Source organism: Eutrigla gurnardus (genome assembly GCF_963514095.1).
Source record: "Eutrigla gurnardus genome assembly, chromosome: 9".
Taxonomy (NCBI): domain Eukaryota; kingdom Metazoa; phylum Chordata; class Actinopteri; order Perciformes; family Triglidae; genus Eutrigla; species Eutrigla gurnardus.
The window spans coordinates 29,030,091-29,051,310 of NC_139923.1; the positions used below are offsets into that span (position 1 = coordinate 29,030,091).

At 46.2% G+C, this 21,220-nt stretch overlaps 1 protein-coding gene across 8 annotated transcripts in view; it reads right to left on the reverse strand.

The window, feature by feature from the left end:
* The window catches only part of LOC311018405 (uncharacterized protein), a 64,535-nt gene that overhangs the window by 38,301 nt on the left and 5,014 nt on the right, over positions 1-21,220 (reverse strand). For all 8 annotated transcript variants that reach the window (XR_014597716.1, XR_014597717.1, XM_084017353.1 and 5 more), the window contains exons 2-9: positions 13,627-13,667; positions 6,781-6,955; positions 6,243-6,340; positions 5,808-5,885; positions 5,527-5,674; positions 4,601-4,790; positions 1,860-2,094; positions 32-725 (exon numbers count right to left, since the gene is read on the reverse strand). Coding sequence is in view for 6 of the 8 variants with exons in the window: in XM_084017353.1 (XP_083873479.1) it covers positions 32-725; positions 1,860-2,094; positions 4,601-4,790; positions 5,527-5,674; positions 5,808-5,885; positions 6,243-6,340; positions 6,781-6,955; positions 13,627-13,659 (1,651 nt within the window). In the remaining 2 variants the exon portion in view is untranslated. The remainder of the gene's footprint in view (positions 1-31; positions 726-1,859; positions 2,095-4,600; positions 4,791-5,526; positions 5,675-5,807; positions 5,886-6,242; positions 6,341-6,780; positions 6,956-13,626; positions 13,668-21,220) is intronic.

Consider the following 21,220-nt stretch of genomic DNA (forward strand, 5'->3'; position numbering starts at 1 on the left):
GTTTAAATGAAGCTCCTACACACTGACGTACCTGCAGCTGCTCCCGGATCAGCGTTGACGGTTACTTCCTGCACCGGGAGACTCTCGCCGTCGTGCTGCTCTGTCTGTCTCACTGCTTCTGTCTGTCTCACTGCTTCTGTCTGTCTCACTGCTTCTGTCTCCACGACTCGCTCACATATCAGCAGGTCCACTTCCCACTTCTCTGCTTCCTGTTTTTCTACGCCGGCGCTGGCAGGCGAGGCCGCCGCTGCCTCCCTGCCAGCGCACCGCCCCCCATCACCGCCCGCTGCAGACGCCGGCTTTCTGGGTAATGGAGTCTCTGGTGTTCTGGGGTCGTGCTGAGCTTCGTTGGGTGACACCGGGTCCGTTCTACTTCCTGTGGCCTTCGTGGGCCTACTTCCTGTACTGGCCTCCGGGGCGCCGTGCTTACTTCCTGAAGATCCTCTGGTGGGTTTTGTAGTTCTCTTCCTGTTCTTCCTGCCGCGGCCAGCAGGCGAGCTGGCAGCTGGTGTCTGTTCCCCCCCGGCCTCCTGGCTCTGACGAGGACTTCCACGCACACAGGAAGTGTGGGTGACGGCGGCAGGGCCCTCCCCTTGTGCTCGCTCCTCCAGTAACGGAGGACTTCCCCGTCCCTCTCCTGTTGTTGTGCTGCAGGTCTCTATGGTTACCACGGAGAGGCCGTTGGAGGCGGGGCCAGTCGGGTCACCGGCAAAGTCCGAGTTTCCCTGCAGGGAGGACAGACATCATCACACAACGGCCTTGTTCTACTGATTCTTTATGTCTCGTGCAGATCGCATGAATCATACTGACATCATGTATTACATGAATATAAAATCATTCAAATTGGACAGCGTCGCTATTTACTAGATTGTAATGATGTAATAATGACACTAGAGCACGGCTTAATTCATGCCTCCATTATTCTGACACCAAAACATTTTAATCATCATCAAAATATGCTTAAAACTCTTAAAAATATCACTCAACATCAGTGTTAATTTTGGCGGCTATTTTAGATTTAGTCTTAGTCTTTAGACGAAAATGCTTATTAGTTTTAGTCACATTGTAGTCATTGTTTACCTTCATGGTTTTAGTCTAGTTTTAGTCGACGAAAAGTAAAAACATTTTAGTCAACTTTTAGTCACATGTTAGCACTGCCGCCCCCATGCGTCTGCTTTAAGCTGCCGGTCCATAACTTGGCCTATGTTGAATCTGAATCTCATTCTTTTCCTATGGGCTGCCACATCTAGTCACATCTTTACAACTTTACGCATTGGTTTTGTTGTCAAAAATAAATCCCTCACATGGGCCAACAGGGTACCGTTGTTTAGGCCCGTTTCTCTAGTTTAAGAAAGAAGAAAAACGCATGTTTTTTTTTGAATGTCCGTAGAACACACCATTAACATTTTAGTCCCGTCTCGTTAACGAAAAAGAAGCAGACATCTCGTCATAGTTTTTACCATCAAGGATCTATTTTATAGCTCGTCATCGTCTCGTCTTAGTCATAGAAAAAATGCTTTTGACAAACATATTTCGTCATAGTTTTCGTTAACGAAATTAACACTGCTCAACATTTTGTTGAGAAGCAAATATTTTTATAGCGTCACAGAGAATCACTTTTAAGTGTTGTTTAAACACTGTGTAAACAAAGTGTTAACAATGTAAACAACATGTAAACAGTGTAAACAATGTAAACAGTGTGTAAACAACATGTAGACAACATGTAAACAGTGTAAACAATGTAAACAGTGTGTAAACAACATGTAGACAACATGTAAACAGTGTAAACAACGTGTAAACAATGTATAAACAATGTAAACAACCTGTAAACAATGTATAAACAATGTAAACAACGCCACCTTCTTGTCGCGGTGCAGACGGATGCGTCTCCTCAGCTCCGTAAGCTCCTCCTGTAACACGCCGTCGTGGTCCCCCCGCCGCTCCAGTGGACCCCCGTCTATCTGCCAGCGGACCCCTGGGGACGTCAGGCTGTAGGTGCCGAGGCCCGCGTGGTGCTGGAACGCTCGGCCTCCTGGGTAAACGTGCGGCTGCTCCTTCTTCGGATCCTCTTGGATATTTGAGGACGTCTCAAATCTGAAACACAAAACAACAACATTTACAAACTCACGTTTTTATCTCTTTCAGCTGCGTAGAAACCGAGTGGATCAGCAACGTTCTCAGGTTCTCAGCTGTCGAGAACCTGAGAAAAAGTAAATATAATAAAGTATATGAAGTCAGAAAGAGACGATGAATCCTTCACGAACACACAGCCGCCTGTCCGCCTGCCACACACAGCGAGCTGGATGACATCACTCATGCAGGCCCTTTGGCCACGCCCCCTCCTCAGATCCACCCATGCACACTAAGCCGGAGGATCAGCCGAGCTGCCAATCATCTCTGTGATGTCACTGTTCAGCCTGAGACGCTCACTGACGAGGTTCACATCGCAGGACCTGGTCCTGGGGGGCACCAAGGACCTTTATGAGGGACCAGGGACCTTTATGAGGGACCGGGGACCTGTATGAGGGACCGGGGATCTGTATGAAGGACCAGGGACCTGTATGAGGGACCGGGGACCTGTATGAGGGACCTGTACGAGGGACCGGGGACCTGTACGAGGGACCGGGGACCTGTATGAGGGACCGGGGATCTGTATGAAGGACCAGGGACCTGTACGAGGGACCGGGGACCTGTACGAGGGACCGGGGACCTGTATGAAGGACTGTATGAGGGACCGGGGACCTGTATGAGGGACCGGGGACCTGTACGAGGGACTTTAAGTTTCTCTAAAAAGTAACGTTAACAAAATAAAGTCTCCTTTCTGTCAGCAGCATGACGGAGCACAAAGTGGGCGTCGACATAAAGCGACGCTGCGTTTCCTCAGGTAGTAACTGTCACACACACACACACACACACACACACACACACACACACACACACACACACACACACACACACACACACACACACACACACACACACACACACACACACACACACACACACCGGTTTGTCTTCATGGTGACAGCATGACTTCAGGGAAGCAGCGTTGTCATCACACGTTTCTGAAAACACTCCGGAATCACTTTGGATTTAGTTTAAAAACTAATACTTTTATTGCATCACAATCTTCTCTCTTTTTTTCGCAAACATCCTGTTTTATATATTAATATTTTGTCTTATTATTAGGGACACAAAGTGCAAATCACAGCACAGAATTACAAATGTCCCCTGTTGTTTTTAAAGGTATCAGTAACGCTGAACATCGTCTCTGCATTCAAGGGAAAACACAAGCTAATTATATAAAACATATTAAATGTTTTTCTAAAATAAGACGTAGTGAATAGAAATAAAGTACACAAGAAAAAGAAAATAAATAAATTAGTCAAACATCCTTTTTTAGTGCAAAACAATGAAATCTTAAATAAGATGATCATAAATCATAAGTTCTCCTCCATAAATAAACCATCATTGTTGTGTTTTATCGTCCCGAGCAGATTCTACCTACATTCATTCAGTGTTGAAGAGAGAGTCCAATATTCCTGTTTTCTCTCCGTGTTTGGTCTCCACCTCCTCCGGAGGGAAACGTCCGGATCGTCAGCTGCTGAATGTTGGTTCACCAGATATTAAACCGGGTCGACCGGGAGGCCGAGGAGATCACAGATCAACCAGCAGGGGCGCCACCGAGCTGACGGGTTTTTCCCTGCGTTCTACGCTAGCTTTGAACGTGACCCTCCTCGCCTCCGTTTCTGTCTCCGTCAGCAGCCATTGTTCTCAGACTCTCCTCCCTCCATTCATCCGTTCTCCTCCACCCTTCTTTTTTCTCCTTCGTCCCCGGAGAACTGACTCAGTTACTGTGATGTCATCAGTGCGAGACAATAAGAGGGGGAGGGAGGGAGGAGGTCTGTTTTTTGGGAGATGACTCACGGTACACAGTGTTCACACACACAGTCATCAGTCACACGGCAACAACGACAAGACTTCAGCTTTGTTTTTGTGTGTGTTCTTTTGTTTTTGTTCTTTTTTTGGATCGATAAAGTGCCTGCCTGCCTGCCTGCCTGTCTGTCTGTCTGTCTGTCTGTCTGTCTGTCTGTCTTATATATAACACATACATAGTTAATTCATGTAACAAATGTAGTTATGAATAATTTAAACTTGAATAACTGTCTTCGCCAGCCTCTTTCAAAAAATATCACTTCATCATTTTAACCTTTTTGAGTGAAAATATTACAACTGAGCCGGGGAGCAGCAAGCATCGAGTCCACGGGGACCTTTAACCCCGGAACCGTCTCCAAGGCGACCGGCTAGAGGACAATCATGGAGGGACAAGCACCGGGGACGAGATCCTCCTCCCACACAGAGGTGAATCCCCCCAGACTGACTAGACCCCCCTTGGCTGGACCTGGACTCCAGGTTGTTCATGGATTTACTTGTGGAAGCAAAGCTCACTCTGATCAGTGAAGCCTGCAGGAGGGGAAGTCCCGCCTCTCCAACGAGAGGATTTTCACAATAAAACGACATGCTCCCATTCTAAAAACATATATATATATATATATATATATATATATATATATATATATATATGTCTGGTATGACTCACCGTGTGAAGAGCTCCACCAGCTCCTGGTGTCCTCTGGTCTCGGCCAGACCGGCTGGGGTCCGGCCCTGAGAGTCCGGTCTCCTCAGAGCCTCCCGGCCCCCCGGCTGCTGCAGGAGGAAGGCCGCCACGGTCCTCAGACCATGACCCGCTGCCAAGTGCAGCAGACTGGAGAGCTGCTGCTGCTGCTGAGCTGCAGGGGAAGAAGAGGAGACGGTGAGGGAGGGGCTCTCTGATGAGATGGGAGGGAGACGACGCCCCCTGCTGGAGACGGATATTAGTCGTTGTTCTAGCTCGGGGATCAGCCAATCAGAGCTCCGGGTTTCAGAGGAAAGTTTTTTTTTTATTTGTCATTAAAACTTTGATTCAATCGGAAATGGGGTACGTGATACAGCACAGCATGTATATGGTACATTTTCTTTTTCTTTAAAGAAAAATTAGTTATGATCTCTTCACATTTGGTCAACAAGCTTTTTTTGTTTTTTCACCACATTTTCTCATAGACTTCTATACAACCAGAGAGGAGTCGCCCCCTGGTGGCCAGCAGAGAGAAGTAGGACCATTTTCTCATAGACTTCTATACAACCAGAGAGGAGTCGCCCCCTGGTGGCCAGCAGAGAGAAGTAGGACCATTTTCTCATAGACTTCTATACAACCAGAGAGGAGTCGCCCCCTGGTGGCCAGCAGAGAGAAGTAGGACCATTTTCTCATAGACTTCTATACAACCAGAAAGGAGTCGCCTCCTGGTGGCCAGCAGAGAGAAGTAGGACCATTTTCTCATAGACTTCTATACAGCCAGAGAGGATTAGCCCCCTGGTGGCCAGCAGAGAGAACGACAGTTTAAGGAGGTTTAGCCTCGGCTTCACTTTTCTTCTCATATGAACCCACAAAAACAAAAACACTGATTGGTCGTGTGTTGTTTTTCTCACCGGTGCAGCTGTCCAGCAGTGTTTCCTCCGTCTCCGTGACGACCGTCCGTCTGTCCACACTCGGCCCGGTCCTCTGGTGGGGCAGGATGAGGTGTTTCAGGGCCAGAGCCAGACTCTGGTCCAGCTTCTCACACTCTGACAACGGAATCTGACAACACAACCAAATAAAGCCAGTTTTTTCTCTCTGTCTCTCTCTTTCTATAAAAAAACTTTATTAACACATTATTACACTTATGTGACAAATCCAATCAGTAATTATCAATCTGTGTAGATTAAATAACCTGCTCCTCGTCCAATAGCAACGCTTCCTGTGGAGCCGTGTTGTCAAGCAGGAAGTGGGCCATGTCGAGAGCCAAGTCCTACACACACACACACACACACACACACACACACACATATATATAAAACCATTACTTTGAAAAACCCCAAGCAGACCAGTGTGTGGTGCCCTCTAGTGATCTGACCGTTTCATTCAGGATTTCTTTTTACTTTAAAATTATCAACAAAGTGATTAAACTATTCACTTTTTTGGAAGTTTTTAAATAGCATTTTTGTTGACGATGATTTAAATACAGAACAGACGCCACACGTTGTTGAGTAACAAATAAATGAATGTTTTCCATAAACTCATTCCATGCAGAGACATTTGTGAGAAAAGATGCTGAAGTTTGTTCTGTAACGAGTTGTGGTGACATTTAAAGACAAACATGGCCGACCTGGACGAAGAAGAAGGTCTCCTGTGAGTGTGTGTCCACGGGTCCACTGGGCCGAGCCAGGCACAGGGTCACCAAGACCTGCTCACACACATTATGGGCTACACACACACACACACACACACACACACACACACACACACAGTGAGGATAGAATCAGTGTTAAACGTCACTCTTCCCCATAGAGACCAGGTGGGTCCTACAGGTGTACACTTGTGGGCGGTCCTACAGGTGTGCCCTTGTGGGCGGTCCTACAGGTGTGCCCTCATGGGCGGTCCTACAGGTGTACCCTTGTGGGCGTTCCTACAGGTGTGCCCTTGTGAGCGTTCCTACAGGTGTACCCTCGTGGGCGGTCCTACAGGCGTACACTCGTGGGCGGTCCTACAGGTGTACCCTTGTGGGCGGTCCTACAGGTGTGCCCTTGTGGGCGGTCCTACAGGTGTACCCTCGTGGGCGGTCCTACAGGTGTACACTTGTGGGCGGTCCTACAGGTGTACACTTGTGGGCGGTCCTACAGGTGTACCCTCGTGGGCGGTCCTACCTGGACAGACGGCCTGCAGCGAGGCGCTGCCGACTCTCAGCGTGCTGCTCAGGTGTCGCTGGCTCGATCCGGAGAACAGGAGATAAAACTCCACCTCCTCGTCTTCGTCCTCCTCCTCTCCCTCGGCCCGACACACGTCATCGCTGTCCAGCTGAACGGTCAACACACACTCGCCCTGAGAGGACACACACACACACACACACACACACACACACACACACACACACACACACACACACACACACACACACACACACACAGTAAACACGCTGTACATAAAAGCACCTTCTTCTCCCTAAAGGAGGCACTTCATCCTCACTGTGACCCACGTGAGGTGGGGGGGCGTCGTCATGGTAACATTGTGGACTCTGGTTTTTGAAGCTTAGAGTTCCACATTGTGTCTGTCGACCATTTTGAAGAAGTCTTCTTCAATCCAGCATGATGTTCATTTAGTACATTATGGTCCATTTAGAGTCCACCAGACCAGAAAGAAGGGGATGCTTTAGGGGGCGGGGCTTACCTGCTGATTGACAGGTTGCTACTAAGATGACTTTAACCCTAAAGGCCCCTACACACCGCCCAGACGTCCAACTGCCTTATCCGACCACTCTCCGCCCACTCTGTTGCCTCTCGTCTGACCCGGCAGAAAAGTTGCGTTGTACACACCGCTTCGACGTGCTTCCGACCACACAGCAGCGTGTACGTTCTGCGCTTGCAGTAAATGACGGAACGGAGTGCAGATAAAAACAATGCACAATCAGCTGCTCTTCCGTCTCTTCGCTCCACGTAGCCATTGCTTCGATAAATGTGCAGAAATAACCAAAAGTGCGATGCAACGACGAAGTAAAATCTGTACTCTGCGCCATCTCTGTTTATGTGGTTTGTTGTTTACCATCGTCACTTCCGCCCCGCCCACACACCGCCATTGGATACTCTGATTCGCTAGCACACCGCCAATCAGAGTATCCAATGGCTCAGACGTCCAACAGCCCACCTCCTCAGACTTCGCATGCTCAGTCTGATCAGACAACGTCCGCGCGGCTCCGAAAGCTTCCGACGCAGCTGTACACACCAAACATATGTGTTCCCGACCTCGTCCGAGCCTCTCCAAACGCTTCAGACGTCCAACGGTTGGGCCGGTGTGTTCCTGCCTTTAGCTGTAAAGTTGAACCTTGAACTATGAAGCTAACTTTGTGGATCCAGACGGCCAAAATGCTGAACTCCTGGCTTCAAAACCGTCGTCCACGAACGGGTTACGTTGCCATGACGACGTCCACTTCTTATATCCAGTCTGTGCTTTTAATTTTGTATCCGGAAAGCAAACAGCAAACTGTTTGCAAGCCGAGTCTCTGTTTCTTTGAAAGATTTACATACAAAAAAAACATATGTGGTTAAATGTTTAGAAATGCATGAAGTCATAAATGTGGTCATATTTTTCAAGAATTTTGGTTTCCATTACTTTTAGGTTTGGAGGAATTTTCTAAAGGGGACATATGATTGGTTGAGCCCTGAATTGGTGCCCTATAGAGCAGGGCAGACCTTAATATTAAATATATGTATCTCTGTAAAATATATGCTTATGTTTGACTATGTGGATGTACATATGTGTTGCGAGCACGCTTATGTGTATGTTGGTGCAGGTAAGCACATATAGGTGCAAATACCCACTAATGTCAGCGAAGACAGATTGCTGCTTTTCCACTTATTTTTTTTTTTTTTATTGATTTAGATATTTGTTTATTTTTTGGTTTGTTTTTGTTTGTTTGTTCTGTTTGTATTTTGTTTTCTTGTCTGTCCTATATAGCTATATATACATGGGTTAAACAAAAAAAAGAAGAAAGAAAGAAACTGTACGAGTCACCCCATCATCGATATTGTTTCAGGATGGATATTTTTGTTGTTGTATCCTTTTTGTTAATTTATTGGAAATAAAAATATATATAAAAAAAAAAAAAAATGCATGAAGTCATCTGTGTGTGTGTGTGTGTGTGTGTGTGTGTATATGTGTGTGTGTGTGTGTGCATATGTGTGTGTGTGTGTGTGTGTGTCAGCATCACGAGGAGCTGGCTGCAGCTCTGAGGTTACATCTCCTCTCCTCACTGAGCTCCTCGATGTTTCACGCTGATGATATGTGGAAACTCTGCGACGCCACTTTCCACCGGTCACGTGACCTCCAGCAACAACAACACACCCTGAAGAGAGTCCACGCCATCTACGGGGAGAGCTTTCCGTTGCCTTGAGGGCATCACCATGACAACCAGCCCATGTGTGATGATCACCCATCAATAATCAAACTCCTCAAATAATGCTCCAACTGGACCTTTAAATATGTTCAGCTGTCAACGAGGATGAAAGAGTTACAGAGTCGATGCAAAGATGGGAATTATCACAATTTCATTCAAGATATTATCCAGATCAAAATAAGCTTAAAACTAAACTTCTTCTCTGAATATCGCCCCCTCTCTCGGCTCTGTTTTTAGTTTTTTTCCTACAGTGGCCTGTAATACCATCACAAATGTATTTTATTTAAAATGTCTTTATATTTAATTCTTTATCTTAACTTATGTCTTTTGTCGTTATTATGATTTTATTATTTACGATCGTGTTTTTTCCATATTTAACGAATAAATGATCGTTCCATCTCTTCTCCTGTATGTATTTTTTTTATTTTATTTATATTTAATTATTAATTTGAACTTTAACTTTCTTCTGTCTTTTGTCCTTCGTTTTGTATTTTTTAGTTTATATTTTTTTCCATATTTAATTAATAATAAATTGACTGCGTCTGTAATCGCTGTGACAATAAAGAACTCATCGTATTTAACAGACGGCTGTTGTGTAGGAATGTTGGACTTTAAGGGTTAAACACGTAGACTGGAGCCTTCAGTGTGTGTGTGTGTGTGTTGTAGGCAGTGAAACATGACACAGCACACACACACACACACACACACACACACACACACACACACACACACACACACACACACACACACACACACACACACACACACACACACACACACACACACACACACACACACACACACACACACACACACACACTTCTGCTGAACATGCATTTAAAGGCCTGTTAACAGCCACACCCACAAAAACACAGGCTAACAATAGCACAGAGGAATGTTTCAGATCACACACACACACACACACACACACACACACACACACACACACACACACACACACACACACACACACACACACACACACACACAGTGTGCAGTGATACAGATCCAGGCAGACAGAGGTCATGTTTCCCCCGCTGAGCAGTTACAGATGCTCGGCTGCTGATGAATATGGAAACGTTAAGCTAAGCTAACATGCTAGCATTGTTACTCAGGTGCTCCGCAGGGCAGACGAGGACGCTCCACCCCTGACATACTTGGTGTGTCGCGCACTGAAACACACACGGGAACCTGAAGAGCTGATTCTGTAGGGATATATTTATATATTATATTATATATTTATATATATATATATATATATATATACACTCGACAAAAATATAAACGCAACACTTTTGTTTTTGCTCCCATTTTTCATGAGATGGACTTAAAGATCTAAAATTCATTCCAGATACACAATATTACCATTTCTCTCAAACATTGTTCACAAATCTGTCTAAATGTGTGATAGTGAGCACTTCTGCTTTGCTGAGATAATCCATCCCACCTCACAGGTGTGCCACATCAAGATGCTGATCTGACATCATGATTAGTGCACAGGTGTACCTTATACTGCCCACAATAAAAGGCCACCCTGAAATGTGCATTTTTTTGCTTTATTGGGGGTCTGGGGACTCAGAACCAGTCAGTATCTGGTGTGACCACCATTTGCCTCATTCAGTGCAACACATCTTCTTCGCATAGAGTTTATCAGATTGTCAATTGTGGCCTGTGGAATGTTGGTCCACTCCTCTTCAATGGCTGTGCGAAGTTGCTGGATATTAGTGGGAACTGGTACACGCTGTCGTATACGCCGGTCAAGCACATCCCAAACATGCTCAATGGGTGACATGTCCGGTGAGTATGCTGGCCATGCAAGAACTGGGACATTTTCAGCTTCCAAGAATTGTGTACAGATCCTTGCAACATGGGGCCGTGCATTATCTTGCTGAAACATGAGGTGATGTTCATGGATGTATGGCACAACAATGGGCCTCAGGATCTCATCACGGAATCTCTGTGCATTCAAAATGCAATCAATAAAATGCACCTGTGTTCTTCGTCCATAACAGATGCCTGCCCATACCATAACCCCACCACCACCATGGGCCACTCGATCCACAACATTGACATCAGCAAAGCGCTCACCCACACGACGCCACACTGCCCTGAACAATGTAAACCGAGATTCATCCGTGAAGAGAACACCTCTCCAACGTGCCAGACGCCATCGAATGTGAGCATTTGCCCACTCAGTCTGTTACGGCGACGAGCTGGAGTCAGGTCAAGACCCTGATGAGGACGACGAGCATGCAGTTGAGCTTCCCTGAGACGGTTTCTGACAGTTTGTGCAGAAATTGTTTGGTTATGCAAACCAATTGTTTCAGCAGCTGTCTGAGTGGCTGGTCTCAGACGATCTTGGAGGTGAACCTGCTGGATGTGGAGGTCCTGGGCTGGTGTGGTTACACGTGGTCTGCGGTTGTGAGGCCGGTTGGATGTACTGTCATATTCTCTGAAACGCCTTTGGAGACGGCTTATGGTGGAGAAATGAACATTCAATGCATGAGCAACAGATCTGGTTGACATTCCTGCTGTCAGCATGCCAATTGCACGCTCCCTCAATGCTTGTGGCATCTGTGGCATTTTGCTGTGAGACAAAACTGCACATTTCAGGGTGGCCTTTTATTGTGGGCAGTATAAGGCACACCTGTGCACTAATCATGATGTCAGATCAGCATCTTGATGTGGCACACCTGTGAGGTGGGATGGATTATCTCAGCAAAGCAGAAGTGCTCACTATCACACATTTAGACTGATTTGTGAACAATGTTTGAGAGAAATGGTAATATTGTGTATCTGGAATGAATTTTAGATCTTTAAGTCCATCTCATGAAAAATGGGAGCAAAAACAAAAGTGTTGCGTTTATATATATATATATTAGGGCTGTCAAAGTTAACGCGTTAATAACGCGTTAACGCAACATCCTCTTAACGCCGTTAATTTTTTAACGCGCGATTAACGCTCGGTATTAAAAAAAAAAAAAACGCGCATTGTATGATTTATGGCCGTCGGTGGCACCTGTAGTCTTGATCCAGAGGGAAGGTACGTGTCAACAGGCAGCGGTGTTTCCCCGCGTCCCATTCATTGTCTATAGGTGCGTGTCCACAGGGGCGATTTTAAACGCGTGTGGACGCGCCGCTTCCCAGTATTGCAGGCTTGGTGGGCTGCCACTAGAGGATGATTGACAGGCGCTCTCCTTCATACAACAGATTTTTGCGAGCGTTCGCGAGGCGGCGAGTCGAGCCCGGCGCCTCTGATTAGCATAAAGTAGATTCGACTTCAAGGCAAATGAGGAGCGGCCAACTCGCGCGCCGTCTCTCGACATTCGCCGCGACGCTACCAGAATGCATTGCTCGGCTTTTCACATAGACAATGAATGGGACGCGGGGAAACACCGCTGCCTGTGGACACGCACCTTATGTGAAAAGCTGTTCACCTTCAAAAGACTGCCAGATGGTTCAGTCGATAAGACCAAAGTCATCTGCGCGTACTGTGGGTATGAAATGAGCTACCATAGAAGTACGTCCAGTCTGAGATATCACTTGCAAGCCAATGCACTTATATCCTAACTGTACTTATCTCCTGTTACACTATCTCCTGTGACATGTTCACTTTAACTGTTTGTGATATATTCTTATAACCCTGTTTTGATCCCATGTTTTGGTAAGGGGATATTTGAAGTGTTAAATAAACATTTTCATAAATCAAGTATATTTGCCTTATGTTGTTAAAAGTATTAAGAATATGAAAAAATACATTAAGGTACATTTAGTAGAAAAAAAAATGTGCCAAAAAATGCGATTAATTTGCGATTAATCACGAGTTAACTATGGACAAAATGCGATTAATCGCGATTAAAAAAATCGATCTTTTGACAGCCCTAATATATATATATATATAGCCGTCCTGGTCCACCTGCTCCTTGAACGTCTTTACTTATGAACCAATACGCTCCCGGTGTAATTGTAATTGGTGTGACCACGCCCGACCTCACACAGCAACAGAACATCACACACCCACGACATCACCACGACATCACCACCTCACGAAGCCTGATGCCTGGAAAATACTACATAGTCCTCTATATAGCCCTCTGTAGTCCTCTATAGTCCTCTATATAGTCCTCTATGGTCCTCTATATAGCCCTCTATGGTCCTCTATATAGTCCTCTATATAGTCCTCTGTAGTCCTCTGTAGTCCTCTATAGTCCTCTATATAGTCCTCTATGTAGCCCTCTGTAGTCCTCTGTAGTCCTCTATAGTCCTCTATATAGTCCTCTATGTAGCCCTCTGTAGTCCTCTGTAGTCCTCTATATAGTCCTCTATATAGTCCTCTATATAGTCCTCTATGTAGCCCTCTGTAGTCCTCTGTAGTCCTCTATATAGTCCTCTATATAGTCCTCTATATAGTCCTCTATGTAGTCCTCTGTAGTCCTCTTTGGCAGTAGTACAGATTAGGGAGTGAACACCAGCCTTGGTCTCATGTTGAGGACGTGAGATAATCTACTGTAGAAGGAGTGTCGTTATTGTGTCAGTAATTAGTTAATGAACGAGTTCTGCAGAGGGAGAATACTTGTCAATACGCCGACGATGAAATACTCACGTAGAGAGGAGCTTGTTGGGGATTCAGTCTCATTGTGGAATCTAGAAGACAAAGACAGAGACAGATGAGAACCATGACACAATACAACCAATTCAACAACATTCTACGGTGGCCCTGAAGGCTCAATACCCTGCAACTCACGAAAAGCTAATACTGAAAACGCCTTCAACAAGCTGGTGAAACTGTTCGATCGGTGCATCTGTACGATTTTCTTACGTTCTGAAAAACAAAAAAACAAGAGTCTCTTTGGATCTCCTGCAGTTTGTGAGTTTCATGAGGACGCTCCTCTTTCATACAGAACAACAGCAGCCAGTATTACAGGTTAGCTGGATCGACGGGGCGATGAAGCAACACATCGACTCGTTCTACCGCCGGCAGGGTTCAAGGTTTCAAGGTTGAAACGTTTCCAAGGTTGAAACCGTTTCAAGGCGTGTTCTGCTCTGTTGCCCCCGAACAAAGCCCCGACACACTCCAACGTCTCATCTGTTCTGATCAGACGTCTGCAGACGATTTACAAGTCTGTGTGTACGAACAACAGGGTCCCTCCACCTTTAACAAAGTCACATTCAAGCACTTTTCAAGCACTTCCAGGTGCATTTCCATGCTTTTCCAGCCCCTTCCAGCTGTGGTAAACTCCATATCTGTATCAATCCAATGGTCAGTATTCAGTCTACTTATGATGTCACTTGTTCATCACATTAAATGAGATGTTATTGTCCTCTAAACAACCAACATGATGTTTGGAGACAGCTTTTTACAGAAGGACCACAAATGAAAGGAAAACTAATTCCACTAACAGATCCACAGAAATATAATCACCAACTATTTTCATCATCTGTTCATCATCAAAAGGCATTTTTCATAAAGAAATGTCACAAAATGCTGTTTCACTGGGATCACTGGTTCTACTGGGATCACTGGTTCCAATGGGATCACTGGTTCCACTGGGATCACAGGTTCCAATGGGATCACTGGTTCCACTGGTTCCACTAGGATCACTGGTTCCACTGGGATCACTGGTTCCACTAGGATCACTGGTTCTACTGGGATCACTGGGATCACTGGTTCCACTAGGATCACTGGTTCCACTAGGATCACTAGGATCACTGGTTCCACTGGGATCACTGGTTCCACTGGGATCACTGGGATCACTGGTTCTACTGGGATCACTGGGAGATGCGCTGAGTCACTCTCCAGCCGGCGGCGTCCCGTCACACGTCGGTGAGGTCACACGGCTCAAAGCTCGTTCTAATCACAGACGTGTCAGAAAGACGGCCGGGGGTCACGACCCCACGCCGCTAAACGCAGCCATGTGGTTCATCCATTCATGGACAGGAAACAAGAAGTCCGGGACAAACAGAGGAACCTCACAACAAGTCCTACACACACACACACACACACACACACACACACACACACACACACACACAGAGGAGGAAACAAGCCTTCCTTGGTCCAACAGACAGACAGACAGACAGACAGACAGACAGACAGACAGACACCTGTTGGACATGAAATACGACTGAAATTTGGCCCAAAACATTTGAACATATAGATCTACATTTAATCATTTTTCTTAGTTAGTTTCTTAATTATGTTAGGGTGACCTTTGGACCCCTCGGGGTGTTGGTGTGGAATGACCCAGAATAGATGAATTATTAATATCTATAATCACGTATTATTAGACGACACGTCGGCCGGGGGCAGCAGCTCGTTGAGCAGAGACTCGTGTTTCTTGTAAACGGAGGAGGAGGGTCGGCCTGGAGGCATTAAGATGACTCACAGTTTACAGCATCAGATCCTCTGGTCCTGCTGTCGGTCTGGCTGGAGACATAATCCCCCCCCCCCCCCCCAGCAGGGGTTCACTTCAGATCAATCTGTTATACAAAGCCCCCCCCCCCTTTACTTGTGGTCATATCAACAATGTGCCCTCATGAACGTATTTTATATAAATGAGGTCATAAAGCGGTTCAATGAGGATGGGAATCACACACACACACACTCCTCTATATCCAGAGCTGGCAGGGAGAGCGAGGCACAAATGTCTCATCGGGACCTTTTTATAAAAACAGATGGGCTCTAAATATACGAAGGATCTTCAAACAACAACTATCAGGTGTTGAAGCAGCAGAGCAGAAGGTGGAAAGAAAAAAACCCAAACCATGTGTGTTCTTTTACGACGCACGGAGCTCATTTAAAAAAAAACTTTTCTGGTTTGTGTTCTGAAACACCAGCGATCCGGTTCTCTGCCAAAACACCTCCATGATTACTCTGCTGACCTTTCAGACGCACTCGGAGTCGGAGAGGAAGGAGTGATGCAGCACTGAAGAGGAGGAGAGTCTCAGATCTGATCCTCAAAACCATCCACCACTCAGAGGATCCACATGAGTGATCTTTAACCTTTAGCACCCATTTAGAGGTCATCTAGATGTTCATTTTCACGTAGAAGTGTTTCCGACAGCTCTCAACATGGTGACTGCTGAGCTGCCGTTAGCAGCTAACAGTGCTTATTATGAATCCCACAATAAAACTACAGTTTTAAAGTCAGTGTCTGGTATTGAAGCCGCTAACAAAGTTAGCTTCATAATTCAAGGTCAACTTTACAGCTGTTAAAGTCTTAGTAGCTAACTAGCATTGGTAGCGACCTGTCAATCAGCAGGTAAGCCCCGCCCCCTAAAGCATCCCCTGCTTTCTGGTCTGGTGGACTCTAAATTAACCTGTCAATCAGCAGGTAAGCTCCGCCCCCTTAAGCATCCCCTGCTTTCTGGTCTAGTGGACTCTAAATGGACCATAATGTACTAAATGATGTACGGCTTAAACACACTTTAAATCTGATCTGAGACCAGCATCGCAGGTGTCTGAGAGCAGAATGCTCCGACAACGGATGGAGGTTCCTGCTCCACAGCCTTCAACCATCGACAAGCGCTGGAACGTTTGGAGAGACACTTCAGATCCAGGTCTGGGCCCGGACGGTATAAATAGGTCTCAACGGTTCCATCAACCGAAGGCATGATGACCCCCCACAACCAACTTTAAACCAGCTACACTCTGCCCCCCCTACAGGAAGCTGTCGGTGTCATTACCACACATGGACACGCCGACGGACCCCGGACATCCCGCTGAATGTAACCGCTCTGAAGCCTGCTGGCATCTGCATGTGGAAGCTAAGCAGACTCCAGGCCAGCCAGAGTGTCATGATAACAGGCGGCCCACTTAAGAGTCCACCGGTGGTGCTGAGAGACAGGAGCTTAAGATAGCCTGAAGAGGAGGTCCAGGTCCACATGTTGCGTCTAAACCAAAACCAACTGCCCCGCCCCTTAAAGCATCCCCTGCTTTCTGGTCTGGTGGACTCTAAATGGGCCCCCTGGTGGCCAACAGAGAGAAGTAGGACCATTTTCTCATAGACTTCTATACAACCAGAGAGGAGTCGCCCCCTGGTGGCCAACAGAGAGAAGTAGGACCATTTTCTCATAGACTTCTATACAAGCAGAGAGGAGTCGCCCCCTGGTGGCCAGCAGAGAGAAGTAGGACCATTATCTCATAGACTTCTATACAACCAGAGAGGAGTCGCCCCCTGGTGGCCAACAGAGAGAAGTAGGACCATTTTCTCATAGACTTCTATACAACCAGAGAGGAGTCGCCCCCTGGTGGCCAGCAGAGAGCATGTTTGAAAGTTTAAGGCACTTAAAGGCCTCCTGGGATTGACTTGAACCAACTCAAGGTCAATGCCTAAACTTTGAAGTTTACAATTTATATTAGTATTCTAAGTTAATGGTTAGTTTATAATAATAAATACATATAAATCAATTTTTTGTGTTTTCATAGTAAACAAATACAACTTTTTCCACTCGGATTTAATGTTTTTTGTGTGATTTTAGGTCCAATGTAGGGGTGTAACGGTACATGTATTTGTATTGAACCGTTTCGGTACGGGGTGCTCGGTTCGGAACGGAGGCGTACCGAACGAGTTTCCATACGGACATATTAAGTAGAGGACTGCATGTGTGGAGCATGCTGCAGCCGCACATGCGCAGTTGCGCACACCGCGACACAATAAACAGCAGTAGTAGCGGACGTCATGGCTAATGCCGCTAGCGTTGGCAACAAGCCAGAGTTGGAGGACCCTCCCGCGACATTAAGGTCTCCCGTTTGGGAACACTCCGGCAAAGCGGTTTGCCGACATTGTTCATGTGAGGTCCGGTATGTTTCTGGCAACACGTCAAACCTGTTGACGCATTTGAAACGGCACCACCCCCACGTGAACATCGCTACAACGGGGAGAAAGACGAGCGTAGCGTTAAGGCGGGTCCACACCGCACCGACTGCCCGACTCGCGTCGGTAAATGAAGTCGGGCTACTTAATATGGCCGACTCGAATGGCGGATTACACATTTGAATCGGCTGAAATGAACGCCGACGTGGGCCGATTCGAGCGACCACACCAAGGAGACTCATGTCACGGACGCCGACTCTCTCAAAGACGCCGATTTTCGGTCCGGTGTGGACCCGCCTTTAGTGCAAACACAGCTCCCCACCGCATTTAAACAGCCTCTCCCTGCCCTGTTCAATTTTGCACATCAGATGGAGAAAAGATTTGTTTTTAAAAAAACAGTCTGAGCCTTATTCATGTTATTTAATCTGAGCAACAACTTGAAACTATTTAGTGTTGCAACTGTTCAATTTTGCACATCAGATGGATTATTTTTTTTTAAAGAAACAGTCTGTTATTTTTATTTATTTTTATTTTTTAAATAAATATTTTAAATACTTGTATTTATATTTTTGAGCAGCATTCTAGCTCCAGTGCATGTTCCTACTGTTAAAAGCACAAAAGTAATAAACAACTAGCACATTTATATTTTGCATTTTGTTTTCTTACTGTACCGAAAATGAACCGAACCGTGACCTCAAAACCGAGGTACGTACCGAACCGAGATTTTTGTGTACCGTTACACCCCTAGTCCAATGTGTTAAAAATAAATAAAATCACACATGTGAGGTTGTGATTAAGGTGAAATATAAAAAGGTTAAATCAAAAGTAGTCAAAGACAATTATACCCTGGATTCCAGAGAGTTAAGGCACTTCAGCAATGGCTTCACTTTTTTGCTGCCTTCTTTATAAACGTCACTTTACTGTCTTTGTTTGCTTTTTAATACCAACGTTTGAGCAGCAAAGCATTTGTTGGAGGATAAGACATTGCAGGAAACACGCAACACCACTCACATTTTACATGCAAACATGCACACACACACACATGCGTGCACACACACACACACACACACACACACACACACATGCGAGCACACACACACACACACACACGGCTGTGGTGAGAGGAGCAGAGAGGGGGCTATGTTTCCACAACTTGTTGTAATTATGTGTTATACAAGCGAATGCTGACTCTGGCTGTTCTTCCACAGAGGTACAGCGAGGCTGGAGACTCACTCAGCTGGCCAGAAGTTATGTCTGGTATGGCAGGAATGAGACGGAGAAGGGAAAGCAGACACAAAGAGAGAGAGTGGAAGGAAGCAGCGGAGGGAGGGAGACACAACAGCTGCCGATGCAAACCAACAGCAGACGTTCTCCCCGGCTGCACACGCAGCGCTGCAGCGGCGCTCGCTTCCACGAGGCCTTATCACAACACGCCACCATGCTGCTGCTAATGCTGCTGCTACAGGCAGCATGTTGCTGCTACAAGCATCACGCTGCTGCTACAGGCAGCATGTTGCTGCTACAAGCATCACGCTGCTGCTACAAGCATCACGCTGCTGCTACAAGCATCACGCTGCTGCTACAAGCATCACGCTGCTGCTACAAGCATCACGCTGCTGCTACAGGCAGCATGTTGCTGCTACAAGCAGCATGCTGCTGCTACAGGCAGCACGCTGCTGCTACAAGCATCACGCTGCTGCTACAAGCATCACGCTGCTGCTACAAGCATCACGCTGCTGCTACAGGCAGCATGCTGCTGCTAATGCTGCTGCTACAAGCATCATGCTGCTGCTAATGCTGCTGCTACAAGCATCACGCTGCTGCTACAAGCATCACGCTGCTGCTACAGGCAGCATGCTGCTGCTAATGCTGCTGCTACAAGCATCATGCTGCTGCTACAGGCAGCATGCTGCTGCTAATGCTGCTGCTACAAGCATCATGCTGCTGCTACAGGCAGCATGCTGCTGCTAATGCTGCTGCTACAAGCATCACGCTGCTGCTACAAGCATCACGCTGCTGCTACAAGCATCACGCTGCTGCTACAAGCATCACGCTGCTGCTACAGGCAGCATACTGCTGCTACAAGTATCACACTACGAGGATTGGATTTGAATCAACTGGCTCCTTTTTATAATATATCACATCATAATAATCACATCACCGGTTTGTGACCACGTCTATGCTCCTTATGGTCAACCACAGCTGGTTGCTAGGCGACGGGAAAGACAAAAGCTGACGCAAACAGGAAACCCGGGTTTAAAGAAAATAGTTCCGACATGAAACCGCTTCAGTTTGGTGCTGGTCTACGTAGACCCGACCCACTTACACGTTCAGCTGTGATGCTTTAATGTTACGAGTCTGGAGGTGAAATAAAGCCTCCACCATAAAAAGGTCTCTCAGCAGATCTTCCTGTGAGTGCGAGCCGGCGGCCGGCGTTGTGATTTCAGAGCTGTCACATCGGGTTTGTTAGCGGACAAAGGAGACGTAATCTCCGTCTCGTTCTTTTCTCTCCGGACCCACATGGTTCATGTCCGACACCTCGGTGTTGTTTCAGGATGCATCTATGAGCAGAGGTGGAATATATCCACAACTATGAACCAGAAACCATCGTAACAACAAGGCGTTTTATAGTCGGGGTGGGAATTCTCATATTAATCACGATTTCTTATGATTCTCCCGGAATCCATATATTTCTATTTATTTTGTACATCAGAGCCAAAGTTTGGGAACACGCCGGGTTCAACACGCTTCCAGCTGAAGTCGAGCCGGACAGAACCGAAGCAACCCGACGAACACGAGTCATCTTTACCGTTGCCATGGAGATAAAACCAGAGCAACCGGCAGCGGCAACGGACCCTGGATGGAGGTTATAACACATAATCACTGTTATGTAATAAACATGAGACTGACTGACATTTGATGAGGTTTTGGAAACGTGACTCATAATATTTTGTTTTGTTTTGGTTTAAGAAGGAAGAAAATAGCAATAATCGATGCTATTGAATCACGATGTAAATCAAATCAGCACCAAAGTATCGAACAAAAGCATAATCATCCCCAGCTCGGCCCCGAAACCATGACATCACTCTATATAAGACATAATAACGTGCTGAAGGAAAAGTTGCTTTAATGCTTAAAACATATTCTGCTTGGTGTGAAGCTGGAGAAGCTGAGCTTAATATATAAACTCTATAGTATAAACGACATACTAGAATTATTAGCCATTTCTTTTGAGGTTGTTATTGTCTCTCTCTTTTTTATTGACGTTTTTCTTTTGGGGTCGGGGGGGGGGTCGCCCGAGGTCAAAAGGGTGAGGGAGGGAGGGAAAAGGGGGAAAATGAGTCAAATGTGAGCACTGTACTTACTGTATGTAATCTCTTT